At 42.8% G+C, this 19,757-nt stretch overlaps 1 protein-coding gene across 1 annotated transcript in view; it reads left to right on the forward strand.

Moving 5' to 3' along the window:
- Positions 1-19,757, forward strand: part of LOC118361468 (transmembrane protein 108-like) — a 107,486-nt gene that overhangs the window by 18,860 nt on the left and 68,869 nt on the right. The window contains exons 4-8 of the mRNA XM_052483162.1: positions 3,315-3,442; positions 3,583-3,682; positions 4,056-4,219; positions 4,692-4,908; positions 5,149-5,295. Of these exons, the coding sequence (XP_052339122.1) occupies positions 3,341-3,442; positions 3,583-3,682; positions 4,056-4,219; positions 4,692-4,908; positions 5,149-5,295 (730 nt within the window). The 5' untranslated portion in view covers positions 3,315-3,340. The remainder of the gene's footprint in view (positions 1-3,314; positions 3,443-3,582; positions 3,683-4,055; positions 4,220-4,691; positions 4,909-5,148; positions 5,296-19,757) is intronic.

Here is a 19,757-nt window from a genome sequence, read left to right on the forward strand (position 1 = left end):
GTTGAGATTGCATCGTCTGTGGACCTATTTGGGCGCTAAGCAAATTGGAGTGGGTCTAGGGTGTCAGGTAGGGTGGAGGTGATATGGTCCTTGACTAGTCTCTCAAAGCACTTCATGATGACGGAAGTGAGTGCTACGGGGCGGTAGTCGTTTAGCTCAGTTACCTTAGCTTTCTTGGGAACAGGAACAATGGTGGCCCTCTTGAAGCATGTGGGAACAGCAGACTGGTATAGGGATTGATTGAATATGTCCGTAAACACACCGGCCAGCTGGTCTGCGCATGCTCTGAGGGCGCGGCTGGGGATGCCGTCTGGGCCTGCAGCCTTGCGAGGGTTAACACGTTTAAATGTCTTACTCACCTCGGCTGCAGTGAAGGAGAGACCGCATGTTTCCGTTGCAGGCCGTGTCAGTGGCACTGTATTGTCCTCAAAGCGGGCAAAAAGTTATTTAGTCTGCCTGGGAGCAAGACATCCTGGTCCGTGACTGGGCTGGATTTCATCTTGTAGTCCGTGATTGACTGTAGACCCTGCCACATGCCTCTTGTGTCTGAGCCGTTGAATTGAGATTCCACTTTGTCTCTGTACTGACGCTTAGCTTGTTTAATAGCCTTGCGGAGGGAATAGCTGCACTGTTTGTATTCAGTCATGTTGCCAGACACCTTGCCCTGATTAAAAGCAGTGGTTCGCGCTTTCAGTTTCACGCGAATGCTGCCATCAATCCACGGTTTCTGGTTAGGGAATGTTTTTATCGTTGCTATGGGAACGACATCTTCGACGCACGTTCTAATGAACTCGCACACCGAATCAGCGTATTCGTCAATATTCCCATCTGACGCAATACGAAACATGTCCCAGTCCACGTGATGGAAGCAGTCTTGGAGTGTAGAGTCAGCTTGGTCTGACCAGCGTTGGACAGACCTCAGCGTGGGAGCCTCTTGTTTTAATTTCTGAAACATCATTGAAACCAGGAGATGTCATTGCATGTGTGGGTGGTGGAACTAATAGGTTGGATAAGGTATAGTGAGCAGGACTAGAGGCTCTACAGTGAAATAAGCCAATAAACACTAACCAGAACAGCAATGGACAAGGCATGAACGATGAAAATAAAACCTAATATAACTCAAACGGGAAGCATTTGCATTTTTGCGCAGTCCTGACATTAAGGAGAGGCATGCTTAGTCGAGTGATCAAAAGGGACCGGTGAGTGGAGAGGTTGGTTGGGGGTCACGGCGATTTAGACAGCTAGCCAGGCCATCGGTAGCAAGCTAGCATAGGATGGAGGTCTGTTATTAGCCACCTCTTGCGTTCCGTCAGTAGATTAGTGGGGTTCCGTGTGGTAGAGGGCATTAATCCAAATCACACAACAACAAAAATAAAAACAATAGATATAGTTATAGAGGCCCAAGAAGAAAACATAATAATAAAAATAAATAAATAAATTGTCTAATTGTCTATTCAGATAGCAGCCGATAAGACAGCTAACGGTTAGCAGGCCGCAGATGGGCGTTCAGGTAACGTCGCGACGGAGGAGCCAGCCGGATAACTCCTTTGGGTAGATAACGTCGGCAGTCCAGTTGTGAAGGCCCGGTGGGGCTCCGCGTAGGCAGTAAAACGGGTCCAGATAGGTGACTGCAGCCCAGGAGTTATTGATGGAACTCAGGAGTGATTGACGGAGCTGGCTAGCTCTGGAATAATTTATGTTTGCTCCGGAATCGACGAAAGCCGATAGTCACACGGATAGCAGCTAGCTAGCTGTGAGATCCAGGTATGAATGTCCAGAGAGCGGTTGAAATCCAGGGACATGGAGAGAAAAATTGGTCCGGTATGTTCCGTTCCAAGCCACGCTGCGCTGGGCCGTACAAAACTGCCGATAGATTTTCGAGCTAAAGGATATATATATATACGGGACACGACAAGACGAGGACAAAAGACGTCTGAACTGCTATGCCATCTTGGATCTTTTTATAACTCAACATAATATATATATATATTATATTGAGTTATATATATATATATATATATAACTCAATAGATATGGTAGGAGAAAATCCAAAGAAAAACCAACCAGAAAAGTATTTATTTTTGAGAGACCATCCTCTTAGAAATGCAAGAGAAAGGTCATATTGAAAATATGGATGCAATTCCTATGGCTTCCAGGGTGTCAGCAGTCTATGTTCAAGGTATCAGGCTTGTAACTTCAAAAATGAATTAGAAATTACAGTTTTAGTAGAAGGACACAGTCTTGGAAATGTGTTTACGTGCGCCATGAAGACATTTACGCACCTGCTAAAATCGGTTTCCTATTGAACATACTTCTTTCCTGAAGAAATATTATAGTTTGATTACATTCCGATGAATCGGTCGACCTCTGGTGGACGCATTGTTGGCGGAGTGCGCAACCTATGCTACACTTGTGAGAAACAAGTTTTGGTTTATTTAATTCCATTTACTAGTTCAGTCAATGTAGTTATTGTCTGGAACGCTTCTGTCAATGTTGAGTAAGGACACGCATAGAAGTAGGCCAATAAAGGCTACATGGCCTGCGCACAAATGAATGTGCCCATTTGGGGATCTGATATTATTTCTGATTGGCTTAATCCACCACCACCACCTGTGGAGCTTCTCAATGTAATGTTTTTTTCACCTCAAACAGGTTTTTACATCCATTAAGAATTACAATAGTTCCTCAATGAGTTTGAAAAATCTTTCCAGCGCTCTCCCTTTCGATAACCACTCGGCTTGAAAGGGAAAAATGACATGCTCTGATCCAGTAGAAACGTTAGAAAATAGGCTTATCAGTGCTTGACTTAAACTGAAATAGGTACCTCTTTTTGGATGCTGGTACTGTTTATATTTAGGTGCAGGAGTTCCACAATAAGTTTGAGCTAATATTCTACAAGAGGAACAGAAGCTCACCCATTGGAAATTTGAGGTTCCGGTACACCGCTCTGGTGAGCTCCTACCCAAGTCTAGCACTGCTTCTTATCCCTTGTGCAAATGGCCTAAGGTTGTGTCTGTCCAGAGCTCACTGGCGGGAAACTGAGGGCCAAGAATATTCTATACAATGTTGCAAGTTCGTTTCAGACAGGCCATGTGTAGCCAATGTGATTTGATAAAATAAATATCCTATCAGGATATTTCTGACCTGCAGGCTGTAATGTTTTATTTGTTGGCTTTATGTAGACTATTTTTACATAGTTGGCAATGCTTTGTATCATTTTCATTCAGATAGAATTTAAATTAACCACAAAACAAAGATTTCGAGATATGAAGACTATACTAAACTTTCATTGACCTTTGACCCCTTCGATCCAGCGGTGTGTGATGTCACTGACCAGCAGATGGGTCAGAGGGTGATGACCCCGCTAGTGGAGGAGCCAGAGCCCGACCTCCTCACCCCTGCCTTCCCTCTCGCCAACTCTCCCGTGCCCCCAGGGCCACAGGTAACCACACACGCAGCCTCCCTCCCTCTTGTAAGGTGATATTATAAGTAAATGTTGATGTGTTGAATCGATACTCAGCTGTGCAGTGGTGTAAAGTGATTGTGACAGTGATGGTAAAAGCTTCTTTGTTCTCTCCACAGACTGAGGAGAGTGTGGCGGAGAAGAAGCCTCCTCGATTCCAGCTGTCCTCCCTTATCCCCCAGGAGAGGATAGGCTGCACCGCCCTCATAGACGAGCTGGGTGAGTCTCAATCCTCCACCCTCCTCCCTGTCTGTCACCACCTAACTGGATTGTATTTGCCCTGTTGTCTCTGTATTACATCTCAGTGGTCGGAAGTAGCCTCAACTCCTTGGTTGCGTCTCAAATTGGCACCCTAATCCCTATAGAGTGCGCTACTTTTGACCACGGCCCATAGGATTCTGTTCAAAAGTAGTGCACTGAATATGGTGTCATTTGGGACACACCCCTGCATGTTTTGTCTGCAGTGGTCTGAAAACACTTGATTATTTCTTTCTCATCAGAGATGGTCTGTCATCTGTATCTATGTGTGTCCCCCTATTGCATTTGTGTCTTTCTGACTCTACATGTCTTTGTTCCTCTTGGGTCCCTGTAGGTGGTGTGGTGCTGGACAAGCAGTGCTTTGACCCCAGCTGCTCCCACATCATTGTGGGGACCCCTCTGAGGAATGAGAAGTACCTGGCAGCCATGGCCGTGGGGAAGTGGATCCTGCACCGCTCCTACCTGGAGGCCTGTCGCTCCGTGGGACACTTCATCCAGGTCACGATCTGGCCGTTAGTGCATCAGACCACAACATGCCAATATTTCTTCCACATGCTTTTAGGCCCAGCTTGTTTTATTAAACCTTAATTTAACCAGGAAGTCCCGATGAGGTCAGAAGACAAATTTCACAAGGGAGACCTGGCCAAGAAGGACAACTCAGTAAAAAAACATAGTTTATATATCTTGACTGTGTGTTCTTTTGACCATGTTGGACATTTATGAACATTATAACAGAACATGGCCAAGATGTTCAAATCTCCACCCGGCACAGCCAGAAGAGGACCGACCACCCCTCATAGCCTGGTTCCTCTCTAGGTTTCTTCCTAGGTTTTGGCCTTTCTAGGGAGTTTTTCCTAGCCACCGTGCTTCTACACCTGCATTGCTTGCTGTTTGGGGTTTTAGGTTGGGTTTCTGTACAGCACTTTGATATATCAGCTGATATAAATACATTTGATTTGATTTGTTCCAGGAGGATGAGTATGATTGGGGCAGAAGCTCCATCCTGGATGTGCTACCGTCCATCAGCTCCCAGCAGAAGAGGCTGGCGTTGGCCACCATGCGCTGGAGGAGGAACCTGCAGGACCGCAATGACCTGGAGGGATCATTCAGCGGTTGGACCATCATGCTGAACATCGACCAGACCAGAGTCAGGGTTCAGACGACTCCTGCAGTCTGGTGGAGCAAAGGTTCAAACAAAGCTCTTACTCTGTCATACTGTACCTCAATCTTCTCTTCGCTTACTGTGTCTTAGTATGGGTAAAACTAATAAGAAACTACTGCTTTTCAAGTGTCCGACTGCCCATCTCTTTCATACTTGCCTTTGTAGATATTGACACGTGTACACTTCTGAATGTCAATCCCATCCACCCTCTCTCCTAATCTCTCTTCTTCCGATCTTTATTTCCTCTCCCTTACCCTCTCTCCAGGTTCTCCCCAGTCCCTCTCCATCTCTGTACAAGGGAACCACCCACCTGTTTGCAGAGTTCAGTCGGTTGAAGCCAGGAGACTTCCGGGTGGACGTGCCAGAGGCCAAATGCCTAAAGCCAGAGTTTATTGCAGACTACCTCATCCAGGTTAGTGGGACTGTAACTAAAATGCAAAACTGCCTCACAAAGAGACAGGCATTTTTTGTTGTCAGACTACTTTTTTGCAGTTTATATCAGTAATTTTGGGAAAGTCTAAAGTGAAACCTTGGTTAATGTTTGATCCATAAAGTGGGTACTTTCCTTCATTTAATAATATAATAATATATGCCATTTAGCAGACGCTTTTATCCAAAGCGACTTACAGTCATGTGTGCATACATTCTACGTATGGGTGGTCCCGGGAATCGAACCCACTACCCTGGCGTTACAAGCGCCATGCTCTACCAACTGAGCTACAGAAGGACCTACAGAAGGAGCTACAGAACAATACAATGTGTTCAAACTTCTCCATAAAATCCACCCTAGCCAGTGAATTAAAGGTTATCCATGTAACATTTCCACATGTAAATAGTGCTAAATATCAATTACATACCAGTAGTAGCAAAATAATAGAAAACCACCCAGGTAAAACATGCTTATTAGAACGCTGCGTGACACTGCAAATTATCTTTTTTTGTGTGTGTCTAGCTAGGCCGGTTGTTTTGTGTACAAGTTTTTCACGTCCTTGCAACAATATTTTTGGCGATTATGATAAGGTTAGAACCCGTACTAAGCCATTTTAGCAGTTTCTGAAAAAACATGAAGGAATCGATATGATGGCTTAAATATAACATGTTGCTCCTTTAAGAAGAAATAAAATGATGGAAACTAAAACTCCTCTCTCATATGAGTCTGTCATTTTGACCAGGAGCCTATTCCACCAATAGAGATGAACTATCTGCCTGAAGCTGCCCAATGTCTGCCAGCGGGCAGACATGCCACACCCTCCCGCAAGCGCTAAGCATCAGGAGATTCCACAAAGTTGAAGAAGACCCGCCTCAAGTAAAAACATTGTCATTTAGAGCTTTGGTGTCAACTAGTAAATTCCATCATTTTAGAAATGCCCCTGCAAGCCATTAATGATATGTCTGTAAATAAGATTTTTTTATTAGTTGTATGAAAATAACATTTATTTCACAAGTGTTCGTGTCATAGTGATTGATTGGTGCTTTCTTCTGAGACAAATGTTCTCAAGCGCTCAACACAGAGATGCACTGTCAATTTATGTCCTGTAGAGGGCACTCTACATTCGGCTTGCATAGTACCTGGAGTGAGTGTATTGTCCTTTCACAGCATTGCATGCTGTTCCATTCAGCTTTGCACCTCTGAGTTTACTGATGGAAAAAGCAGTAACATTCCTACTTTTTTTTCTCCCTTTTCTCATTGACAACGTGAGTCATTTCTGAGATCAATTCTACCTACAGTGATAATTGCATTGGTTCAGGGTGTGTCACACCAGTGTCTCTTTGACCCATGCTGTCACACATCAGTTATCACTGTCATTAGGACACAATCACTGCTGGCACCAGCCTCGTTACTCATGGCATCCACTTACCACCTTACTGCTGCCATTGCCTCTCAAATCTATCATTGTTCATTTTGACATGATAGAACATTGGTCTCACGTATACTAGATTCCAAATACATCTCAATGTGTATACACAAAACAAGCTGACAAAGGCTACACAAGGCAGAGGTCTACATACTGTGATGGAGAACAAAGAAAACCAATGGCAAAAGACATACTCAAATCAGAACCTACTACATGTGTTAGACTACGTATCCAAGAAATTGTACTGCTCTAGCAACAGCTGTGTCTCTCCCTTTCTGTAAACATCAGATTTTTTTATTTTCTCACAATGGGAAGCCCAATTATATTCGTCTGTCCCAGGTCTGTTTCTGGAGGCACAGATAAGGGCTCTCTCCCCCTCCTCAACCTCACTGGCCATGGGTGGTCCCAAATGACACCCTATTCCCTACATAGTGCACTACTTTTGAGCAGATCATACTTGAAGACTGATGCTGCTGGGGCTGAGGAACCAAATGACAAAGTCAGACCAGGGGAGAGCACAACATTCCCAAAACAATATCATGTTGCCTTGGTGATGATGGGAACCTGAGGCAGTGGAAATGTGTAATGCCCATCTCCTTCCCCAATAAACATTGCAATAAAGAGAAGCCTCCTTTCATAGTGAACTTAATTTATCCAAATATTGGTAGACTAGAGAGAGGGAGATGCATGGCCTATGTTAAAACCTTCCAAAGTGGGGTGTCTGCATATAGGTTGATAAATCATCAAGGATAATGTAATTAAATTGAGTCAATTTGAATGTTTTCTGTCAACACTTGTATTTAATGGGGTAGCCAAGTAATCTATTTATTCTATTAGCGCAGGGGTGGGCAAACTTTTTTGTATTGAGGGCCACATCTGGATTTTGAAATTCAAAAGGGCCGCATTTTTTGTCACTACAGACCCGGGTTCGATCCCAGGCTGTGTCACAGCTGGCTACGACACGGAGACCAATGAGGCAGCGCACAATTGGCCCAGGGTCGTGCTGGTTAGGAGAGGGTTTGGCAGGCCAAGATGTCCTTGTCCCAACGCGCTCTAGTGCATGCACGGTGGCCAGGTGTACGGTGTTTCCTCCGACACATTGGTGCGGCTGGCTTCCGGGTTAAGAGGGTAGCGGCTTGTGTGTCGGAGGACGCACGGCTCTCGACTTTCGCCTCTCCCCAGTCCGTACCGGAGTTGCAGCGATGGTACAGAACCGTAACAAACAATTGGATACCACGAAATTGGGGAGAAAAAAGGGCTACAAAAAAAACAACACTTTTTAATGTCTGGCGGGGGGATTGAAGTGCCAGATACGGGTGTTAGAGGGTCTTGTTTCATTTGTCAATATGCCCTTTTTAAGATGGTTAGTGCTCCCCTGTCACTGGCCTCCAGGCAGGCTATTTTCTTAGCGCAATGCTATGAATACAATGAAACAGCCCCTAATCTGAGTAAGGACAACAACAAAAAAGATGTGCCTGCTGTTGCAATAATATGTCCTCATTAAAATTCCACCGCCATACTCGCGCCACAGAAACCCATGTCCTCTCGTGCTTGGGTGGCACTGAGTCTCTGCCCGCCTCTCGTGAATATCTTGTGGACCGCGCGGTAGCTCAATCACATATGATGCTCGTACTGCTAGCCAAGCCTGTTGCCTCCACGGTGTGGTTAATCCATCTACCATTGTCAGTGGTCCCAGGATTTGAGGAGATGCGCCCCCGCCGTCCTCCTATTGTGTTTCGCTTGAACAAACTGTATGGCTCCCCGGGGCAGCAGTGTTGAGCACGGTCGGATTGAACATGGAGTTCATGTGACATTCTGGTTCGGAACTGGCAATATGTGCTTGCGGCTTGTGTGACTGGAGTGGTGAGACAGCGGCTTTTTGGGATTCAGTTGACTGGAATACGCGGAGTACTCGGAAGTACCGACGCACCTTGTGTAATAGGTAAGCAAACTAATTTGTGTGGCACAGCACCTAGGCTCTATATTGTAGGAAGTTTAGTGCTTTCGTGAGTCAATACCGATTTAAAATTGCCTATGCATCACTGGGTCACTAACCTAGCGTTTAGATGGAGCTACTCTGGCGTTTGTCAGTCTTATTACACGGTACAGTTTATTTCCGTGCGCGATTGTCTGCGAGCCTTGAAGGTTCACATGAGTCTCCCTCTTTTATTAATAATGTCATCAATAGGGCAACTCTAATCAATTAATAACCCATTCCTCAGCTATTGATTACAGTTCACTGATGTGAGAGACCGGAGAATAACAACCTCGGTCATGTTTACTGAACCCTGAAACATTAACCACTAACAACACTTCATCAAACAGACTGTTTTATACCACATGACCGCTATTTTCCATGTCACAATACATCCATTGTTGTAGTTGACTGGTCATAGAATGTGTTATTGATGAGAACTATTGTGTATGTGAAACTGACACACGGACCAAAGATGGGACGGGGAAACCATTGAAACCAACCAGAGACAGTGAAGTTTTGCGTCCCTTAAAGTATATATTTTTTCTCTCTTGAGACCCGCAGGAACAGAGGGTATAATTAGAGTCACTCTGTTAAAAAGTGTGACCATCACCTTCTCCCTCACACTGAAGACAGTCTTTTCAACTGGAAGCTTTGTTTCCTCAGCTACATTGAGGTAGTGTTGTACATACAGAATAACACGAAATGCTCTGAGACCAGGTTGAGTAAGTGTGTAGCAGGCCTAAATGAACCTGCTGGACACCCTTAGCATTGTGATTGGAATGTTGGTCTTCAATTCTCCACATACCTCCCCTCCCCACTCTCTTTGTTCTGGGGACAATCATCCACTGCTTTGTGTACAATGGTGGGGGAGGGGCGGGGTCAATAAGGGGCATTGACATCTGTAGCTGACAGCTTCCTTGGGGTCTATTGACATGATGTATGTTTAGCTCAGAGACTGGTTAGTGAAACATAGGAAACACTAAGAATTAGAGGCATGGAGACCATTCACATCCATGGGACCAAGTAAACAAATTAACACGCATGATGGCAGTCTCTTTCGAATCTAGCATAGATTGTCACCCATCTGAACTCAAAATAAAATTGTATTTGTCACGTTTCATAGACAACAGGTGTAGACTAACAGTGAAATTCTTACTTACAGGTCCCTTTCCAACAATGCACAGTTAAAGATAAGATGTCAAAAATAGAAATAGTAACACGAGGAATAAATACACAGTGAATAACAATTTCAAATAACATGACTATATATAGGGAGTATCAGTACTGAGTCTGTGCAGGGGTACAAGGTAATTAAAATAGCTATGTACTGTACATATAGGTAGGGGTAAAGTGACTTGGCAACAGGATAGATAATAGAGTAGCAGAAGCATATGTGGTGAGTGTGAAAGCGTGTGTGTGTGGGTTGGTATTTGTATTTATTATGGGGTCCAGCAAAATTAAGGTAGTTTATACAATTTTTAAACATTATAATACATTCACAGATTTCACAACACATTGTGTGCCCTCAGGTCTCTACTCCACCACTACCACATATCTACAGTACTAAATCCACGTGTATGTATGGTGCGTATGTTGTGTGTGTGTGTATGCATGTGTCTGTTCCAATGTTTGTGTTGCTTCACAGTCCCCGCTGTTCCATAAGTTGTTTTTTTATCCGTTTTTTTTTTATCTAATTTTACTGCTGCATCAGTTACTTGATGTAGTCATGGCTGTATGTAGTACAGTGTACTGTGTGCCTCCCATAGTCTGTTCTGGACTTGGGGACTGTGAAGAGACCTCTTGTGGCATGTTTTGTGGGGTATTCATGAGTGTCCGAGCTGTGTGCCAGTAGTTTAGACAGACAGCTCTGTACATTCAACATGTACCTCTCATAAATAAAAGTAGTGATGAAGTCAATCTCTCCTCCACTTTCAGCTAGGAGAGATTGACATGCATATTATTAATATTAGCACTCTGTGTACATCCAAGGGCCAGCCGTGCTGCCCTGTTCTGTGCCATTTGCAAAGTCCTTTTTTGTGGCACCTGACCACACGACTGAACAGTAGTCAAGGTGTGACAAAACTAGGGCCTATAGGACCTACCTTGTTGATAGTGTTGTTAAGAAGGCAGAGTATCGCTTTATTATAGACAGACTTCTCCCCATCTTAGCTACTACTGCATCAATATGTTTTGACCATGACAGTTCACAATTTAGTGTTACTGCAAGCAGTTTAGTCATCTCAACTTGCTCAATTCCCATGTTATTTATTACATGATTTAGTTGAGGTTTAGCGTTTAGTGAGTGTTTTTTTCCAAATACAATGGTTTTAGTTTTAGAAATATTTAGGGCTAACTTATTCCTTGCCACTCACTATGAAACTAACTTTTTGTTGAGTGTTGAAGTAATTTCAGTCGCTGTAGTAGCTGACATGTATAGTGAGTCATCCGCATACATAGAAACTCTGGCTGTACTCAGTCAGTGGCATGTCGTTTGAAAAAATTGAAAAAAGCAAGGGGCCTAAACAGCTACCCTGGGGAATTCCTGGTTCTAACTGGATTCTATTTGATAGGTTTCCATTAAAGAACAGCCTCTGTGTTATGTTAGACAAGTAACTCTATATCCACATTATAGCAGGGGGTGTAAAGCCACAACACAAGTTTTTCCAGCAGCAGACTATGATCAACAATGTCAAAAGCTGCACTGAAGTCTTAACAAGACAGCCCCCACAATAATTGTATCATCAAGTGCTGTGCTTGTTGAGTGTCCTTCCCTATAAGCATGCTGAAATTCTGTTGCATTGTATCTGGTCAAACACAATTTTCGCCAGAAGTTTACTAAGGGTTGGTAACAGGCTGATTGATCGGCTATTTGAGCCAGTAAAGGGGGCTTTACTATTCTCGGGTAGCGGAATGACTTTAGCTTCCCTCCAGGCCTGAGGGCACACGCTCTCTAGTAGGCTTAAATTAAAGATGTGGCAAATAGGAGTGTCAATATCATCTTCTATTATCCTCAGTAATTTTCCATCTAGATTGACAGACCCTGGTGGCTTGTCATTGTTGTTAGACAACAATATTTTTCACCTCTTCCACACTGACTTTACGGAATTCAAAAGTACAATTCTTGTCTTTTCATAATTTGGTCCGATATACTTGGATGTGTAGTGTCAGCGTTTGTTGCTGGCATGTCATCCCTAAGTCTGTTTATCTTGCCAATGAACAAGTCATTAAAGTAGTTTGCAATATCAGTAGGCTTTGTGATGAATGAACCATCTGATTCAATAAATGAAGGAGCCGAGTTGGCTTTTTTTCCAAAAATGTAATTTAAGGTGCCCCCAAAGCTTTTTTATTATCATTCTTTATATAATTTACTTTTGTTTCATAGTTTATTTAGTTTAGTCACATGATTTCTTAATTTACAGTACGTTTGACAATCAGTTGGGCTGTCAGACTTAATTGCCATACCTTTTGCCTCATCACTCTCAACCATACAATTTTTCAATTCCTCATCAATCCAAGGGGTTTCAACAGTTTTTACAGTCATTTTCTTAATGGTGTGCTTATTAGTAACTGGAATGTGTCAATTGCAGCATCTGGTTGCTCCTTATTACACACCACAGACCAGCAAATATACTTTACATCATCAACATATGAATCACTACAAAACTTCTTGTATAACCTCTTATACACTATTAGGCCCAGCCTTTGGAACTTTGGTTTTCCTAGATATGGCTATTTATATTGTGATCACTACATCCTATGGATTTGGATACTGCTTTAACGCAAATATCTGCAGCATTAGTAAAAATGTGATCAATACATGTTGATGATTTAACTCCTGTGCTGTTTGTAACTACCCTGGTAGGTTGACTGACAACCTGATCCAGGTTGCAGGCACTGGTTACAGTTTGAAGGGTTTTCCTGAGTGGGCAACAACCTCCCCTTTTAACGTCAGTAAGACAAAGGAATTGATCATTGACTACAGGAAACAGAGGACCGAGCATGACCCCATTCCCATTGACGGGGCTGTAGTGGAGCGGGTAGAGAGCTTCCTCAGTGTCCACATGACCAAGGAATTAAGATGGTCCACACACACCCTCACAGTTATGAAGAGGGCACGACAACACCACTTCCCCCTCAGGAGGCTGAAAAGATTTGGCATGGGCCATCAGATCCTCACCGCTTGGTATGGCAACTGCTTGGCATCCGACTGCAAGGCGCTACAGAGGGTAGTGTGTATGGCTCAGTACATTGTACCAAGATGACGTAGCAGTGAACACGTGTTTGTTTGTCCTCTCGTGTACTTTTGTATTTTTCGTATTTTTTTGTATATACAGTGGGGCAAAAAAATATTTAGTCAGCCACCAATTGTGCAAGTTCTCCCACTTAGAAAGATGAGAGAGGCCTGTATGTAGTTTTCAGCATAGGTACACTTCAACTATGACAGACAAAATGAGAAGAAAAAAATCCAGAAAATCACATTGTAGGATTTTTAATGAATTTTTTTGCAAATGATCTGTCGGCCCCAGCCGCAAACTCAGGCTCTGTGTGTAATTAATCCAACCCTCTCTGCCTAGTCATCGCCATTTTACCTGCTGTTGTTGTGTTAGCTGATTAGCTGTTGTTGTCTCACCTGTTGTTTTAGCTAGCTCTCCCAATCAACACCTGCGATTACTTTATGCCTCGCTGTGTCTCTCTCAAATGTCAATATGCCTTGTATACTATTGTTCAGGTCAGTTATCATTGTTTTAGTTTACAATGGAGCCCGTAGTTCCACTCTTCATACCTCTGATACTTCTTTTGTCCCTACTCCCACACATGCAGTGACCTCACCCATTATAACCAGCATGTCCAGAGATACAACCTCTCTTATCATCAGCCAGTGCCTGGGCTTAACCTCCGCTGTACCCACCCCACCATACCCCTGTCTGCGCATTATGCCCTGAATATATTCTACCACGCCCAGAAATCTGCTCCTGTTATTCTTTGTCCCCAACACTCTAGGCGACCAGTTTTGATAGCCTTTAGCCGCACCCTCATCCTACTCCTCCTCTGTTCCGCGGGTGATGTGGAGGTAAACCCAGGCCCTGCATGTCCCCAAGCACCCTCATTTGTTGACTTCTGTGATCGAAAAAGCCTTGGTTTCATGCATGTCAACATCAGAAGCCTCCTCCCTAAGTTTGTTTTACTCACTGCTTTAGCACACTCTGCCAACCCTGATGTCCTTGCTGTGTCTAAATCCTGGCTTTGGAAGGCCACCAAGAATTCTGAGATTTCCATACCCAACTATAACATAACATATTCCGTCAAGATAGAACTGCCAAAGGGGGAGGAGTTGCAGTCTACTGCAGAGAGAGCCTGCAAAGTAATGTCATACTTTCCAGGTCCATACCCAAACAGTTCGAACTTCTAATTTTAAAAATTAATCTCTCCAGAAATAAGTCTCTCACTGTTGCCGCCTGCTACCGACCCCCCTCAGCTCCCAGCTGTGCCCTGGACACCATTTGTGAATTGATCGACCCCCCATCTAGCTTCAGAGTTTGTTCTGTTAGGTGACCTAGGATATGCTTAACACCCTGGCAGTCCTGCAATCTAAGCTAGATGCCCTCAATCTCACACAAATCATCAAGGAACCCACCAGGTACAACCCTAAATCTGTAAACAAGGGCACCCTCATAGACGTTATCCTGACCAACCGGCCCTCCAAATACACCTCCGCTGTCTTCAATCAGGATCTCAGCAATCACTGCCTCATTGCCTGTTAACACAGTGTCCAAAGAAGGGCCAGAAGTATACAGAATGGTGTCGTCTGCGTAGAGGTGGATCAGAGACTCACCAGAGACTCATGTAATCGGCACCCAAAAAGGACGATTACCAATTGTTATGAAAACTTGAAATCAGCCCTAATTAATTTGCATGGCCGGTTAATCGGTCGACCTCTAGTTATAACATCTACCGAAAAGACAGAAATGCAATGGGGGCGGTGTTGCGGTCTATATTCAGAACCTGATCTAATGTTAAATACTTTTGAAGTAATATGGCTACAGGTTAATCTGCCTCACCTAAAGACCATTCTTGTGGGAAGCTGCTATAGACCACCAAGTCAGTATCTGGATAATTTGTGTGAAATGCTTGATAATGTATCATTATCGACAAGGAAGTATATTTTCTGGGTTTTTCTGGGTGAGTCTAGGATATCCCTACCGGCCAAACCCTCCCTAACCCGGACGACGCTAGGCCAATTGTGCATCGCCTGGGCGCGAACCCAGTCTCTCTGGTCACCCAGTCTCTCTGGTGGCACAGCTAGCATTGCAGTGCCCTAGACCACTGCGCCACCCGGGAGACCCAAGGTAAGAGGTTTTAGGTTGTAGTTAATTTAGGATTTATAGGACTATTTCTCTTTATACCATTTGTATTTCATATACCTTTGACTATTGAATGTTCTTATAGGCACTATAGTATTGCCAGTGTAACAGTATAGCTTCCGTTCCTCTCCTCGCTCCCACCTGGGCTCGAACCAGGAACACATCGACAACAGCCACACTCGAAGCAGCGTTACCCATCGCTCCACAAAAGCAAGGGGAATAACTACTCCAAGTCCCAGAGCGAGTGACGTTTGAAACGCTATTAGCGTGCACCCCGCTAACTAGCTAGCCATTTCACATCGGTTACACCAGCCATTAGGCTGATAGGCTTGAAGTAATAAACAGCGCTGTGCTTGCGAAGAGCTGCTGGCAAAACGCCTGAGAGTGCTGTTTGAATGAATGCTTACGAGTCTGCTGCTGCCTACCATCGCTCAGTCAGACTGCTCTATCAAATCATAGACTTAATTATAACTTAACACACAGAAATATGAGCCATTAATATGGTCGAATCCAGAAACGATCATTTCGAAAACAAAACGTTTTATTTCAGTGAAATAAGCAACCGTTTGGTATTTTATCTAACGGGTGGCATCCCTAAGTCTAAATGTTCTTGTTACATTGCACAATCTTCAATGTTATGTCATAATTACATAAAATTCTGGCAAATTAGTTTGCAATGAGCCAGGCTGCCCAAACTGTTGCATATACACTGACTCTGCTTGCAATGAATGCAAAAGAAGTGACACAATTTCACCTTGTTAATATTATCTGCTAACCTGGATTTCTTTTAGCTAAATATGCAGGTTTAAAAAAGATGTACTTCTGTGTATTGATTTTAAGAAAGGCATTGGTGGTTATGGTTAGGTACAGTCGTCCAACGATTGTGCTTTTTTCACAAATGCGCTTTTGTTAATTCATCCCCCAGCGTTGCATAGATTATATGCAACGCAGGACACGCTAGATAAACTAGCAATATCATCAACCATGTGTAGTTATAACTAGTGATTATGATTGGTTGATTGTTTTTTATAAGATAAGTTTAATGCTAGCTAGCAATATACCTTGGCTACTGCATTCACGTAACAGGCAGTCTCCTTGTGGAGTGCAATGAGAGGCAGGTCGTTATTGCATATCATGTTATGCCTGTAAAGGCGTCTGTGTGTAGTTGGTGAGGTGAGTCAGGCGCAGGACAGCAGATATGAGTAATAAAATACCCCAAATTTCAAACATAACACGAAATATACACGACCTCACAATACAGACCACAGTACAACAAAACAATCACTCACAAATACAACATGTAGTACAGGGGGTTAAATAATAAACAAGTCATTGAATAAGTGAAGCCAGGTGTGATGAGACAAAGACAGAACAAATGGAAAATGAAAAATGGATCGCGGTGGCTAGAAAGCCGGTGACATCGAACGCCGCCCGTACAAGGAGAGGGACCGACTTCGGCGGAAGTCGTGACAATGCCATTTGCCCATAAGATCCGATTAGTGCTGTTTGTGTTCGGATTCGATTATAAGAAAATAATCACGGTTTTAGATCACAGTTTCAACTTACAAAAGAAATATTAAATGCGTTATGAAATAATGACATTTACAAGGATTTTAGAGCTTTTTAATGGAAATTCCAAACACAAAAATAGTGATTGCCAAAACAAATAATTTTCAAAACATTGAAAATATTCCATTCTCTGTCAGGTCCACATTGGATAGAGATCAATGGGAAATTTTAATGAAATCATTTATTTGATTACTTTATTATTTTGTATTCCTTAAAATTCATCTCATCTTTGCTCAGGTAATAGCAGTCAGCAAGCCAGTTAAATATTTGTTCCTCATACTGTAATGTATCTAGTCATCCTATTTAGCTAGCCTGCCTAAGTATACTGCAAAGCTGTCTGACAATCATATTTACTAGTTCTTCAAAGTAGATGAGGCATACTTTCGCAAACTGCCTCTGTCCCTCGTCATTGTGTTGTGTGCGATCTTTGTGTATCATGCGTAAAAGTGTATCTGTCCAGAGATCTGTATATAATGACGCGATGCTCATGTCCACCCTAACAATGAGACTCGTTGTCCCAAAGGTGGGAAGGCAGGCAACAAGTTTAGGTCCAAAACAAGCTAATAGAAACACATTGGGATTATTTTGGGCAGATTTTGTCAAGAGTGAAACCTCTCGCTTTGCCTCTTCCTCTCTGACCCGTGTCCCAGCTGGAAAAACTGCCACAATGGATTATGATCATTGTAGTTAATTACCACGTTTCTAGGCTGAACTAGGTTGAATATTTGATTAATGAAAACTCCCTTTAGACCAGAATCCCACATAGTTATTGAGTTGATTTCTCTTGTGAATTATTAGATTTCCCTCTGGAGAAACAGAGCGTTGTGCTTACAAAAAAAACTAAATTAAATGGAATTCAAGTAATTGAACCGACTTAGTTTAATAACCCCCCCAAAAAACGAAATGTTGGTTAATCGTTCTGCACTAGAGCCCATTCAATTTAGACATCTAAAATACATTAGAACCACACACATCCACGTCCTATCATGCAAATTATTTGGGATTAACAAAAGACACGGTTTGATGTATTGGGCTACTAAATCTCTAATAAAGCTCAGTACAGCTTTTCAATGGAGAACTATGCAACTCATTACCGAAACCTGTATTCTCCTCACCAAATCTGCTTATCATTACCGTTTCTTCAAGTGCAGTCACAAAAACCATCAAGCGCTATGATGAAAGACAGGACAGCCACAGGAAAGGAAGACCCAGCGTTACCTCTGCTGCAGAGGGTAAATTAGAGTTAACTGCACCTCAGATTGCAGCCCAAATAAATGCTTCACGGAGTTCAAGTAACAGACACAGCTCAACATCAACTGTTCAGAGGAGACTGCATGAATCAGGCCTTCATGGTTGATTTGCTGCAAAGAAACCACTACTAAAGGACACTAATAAAAAGAAAATACTTGCTTGGGCCAATAAACACAAGCATTGGACATTAGACCGGTGGAAATCTGAGTCTCAACCGCCTTGTCTTTGTGAGACCCAGAGTAGGTGAGTGGATGATATCCGCATGTGTGGTTCCCACCATGAAGCATGGAAGAAGACATGATGGTGTGGGGGGGTATTTAGAATTCAAGGCACGCTTAACCAGCATGGCTACCACAGCATTCTGCAGTGATAAACCATCCCATCTGGTTTGCGCTTAGTGGGATTATCGTTTATTTTTCAACAGGACAATGACCCAACACACCTCCCGGCTGTGTAAGGGGTATTTGACCAAGAAGGAGACTGATGAGTGCTGCATCAGATGACCTGGCCTCCACAATCACCTGACCTCAACCCAATTGAGATGGTTTGGGATGAGTCAAACCCCAGAGTGAAGGAAAAGCAGCTAACAAGTGCTCAGCATATGTGGGAACTCCTGTTGGAAAATAATTCCTCGTGAAGCTGGTTGAGAGAATGCCAAGAGTGTACAAAACTGTCAAGGTACGAGGATGGATCTAGTGCTTTCTCAGACTGGCCTAGTAACATGATTACTGCACCTCTTGTGACCTATCGGTGCTTACGCCTCACAGTTCACACTTTGACAGGAGGGGATATCTATGAAGTAGAACCTAAAGAGAAAGTTGTAATTTTAGGTGGCTACTTTGAAAAATCTAAAATATGTTTTGATTTGTTTCAATAAAAACTTTCTGTTTTATGTTTTTTTTGTGTTTGATGGTTTTCATGTCTTCACTATTATTCTACAATGTAGAAAATAGTAAAAATAAAGAAATCCCTTGAATGAGTAGGTGTCCAAACTTTTGACTGGTACTGTATATATACACGGAATTTTGACAAAAAAAACAAGATTCAGGAAAGGTTGTGTTGCTGTAATGAGAAATTACTAAATATGTTTTTATTATTTACCTTTAAACATTTGTTTTCAGAGTTGTTTAACTCATGCCTTTTTTCATTAGGGGAGCAATGTTAAAATAAAATTTTGAAATCGATTTCTAAACTTTTTGTGACTTTGACAAATTGTTGCATTAATGAGGATATTTGTTGTTGTTGGAAATTGTGGTAAAATGCATAATATCTGATAAACATAATAATTATTAAATAGTGATTGTAATCTTAGTGATCCAAGAGGAATTATGGTGGATTTATTTATTTTTCACATTTTTTGTAAAGTATCAGTTTTGTGAAAATCACCTTTGTAATCCTGATAGTTTGCAAGCAAGCCCTGTTACATCTGACGAGCGTCCAAGCAGTTGTAGTAGGATTCGGTCTTATTCCTGTATTTTCGCTTTACCTGTTTGATGATTCATTGGAGGGCGTAGCAGGGTTTCTTATATGGGTCCAGGTTAGTGTCCCGTTCCTTGAAAGCAGTAGCTCTAGCCTTTAGCTCAGTGCGGATGTTGCCTGTAATCCATGACTTCTGGTTGGGATATGTGCGTACGGTCACTGTGGGGACAACGTTGTCGATGCACTTATTAATGAAGCCAGTGACTGATGTGGTAAACATATTCCAGACTGCTAGCGAAACAGTCCTGTAGTTTAGCATCCGCTTCATCAGACCATTTCCGAATTGAGCATGTCACTGGTATTTCCTGTTAGAGTTTTTGCTTGTAAGCATGAATCAGGAGGATAGAGTTATGGTCAGGCCAAATGGTCAGGCCAAATG

Source organism: Oncorhynchus keta, chromosome 28, assembly GCF_023373465.1.
Source record: "Oncorhynchus keta strain PuntledgeMale-10-30-2019 chromosome 28, Oket_V2, whole genome shotgun sequence".
NCBI lineage: Eukaryota > Metazoa > Chordata > Actinopteri > Salmoniformes > Salmonidae > Oncorhynchus > Oncorhynchus keta.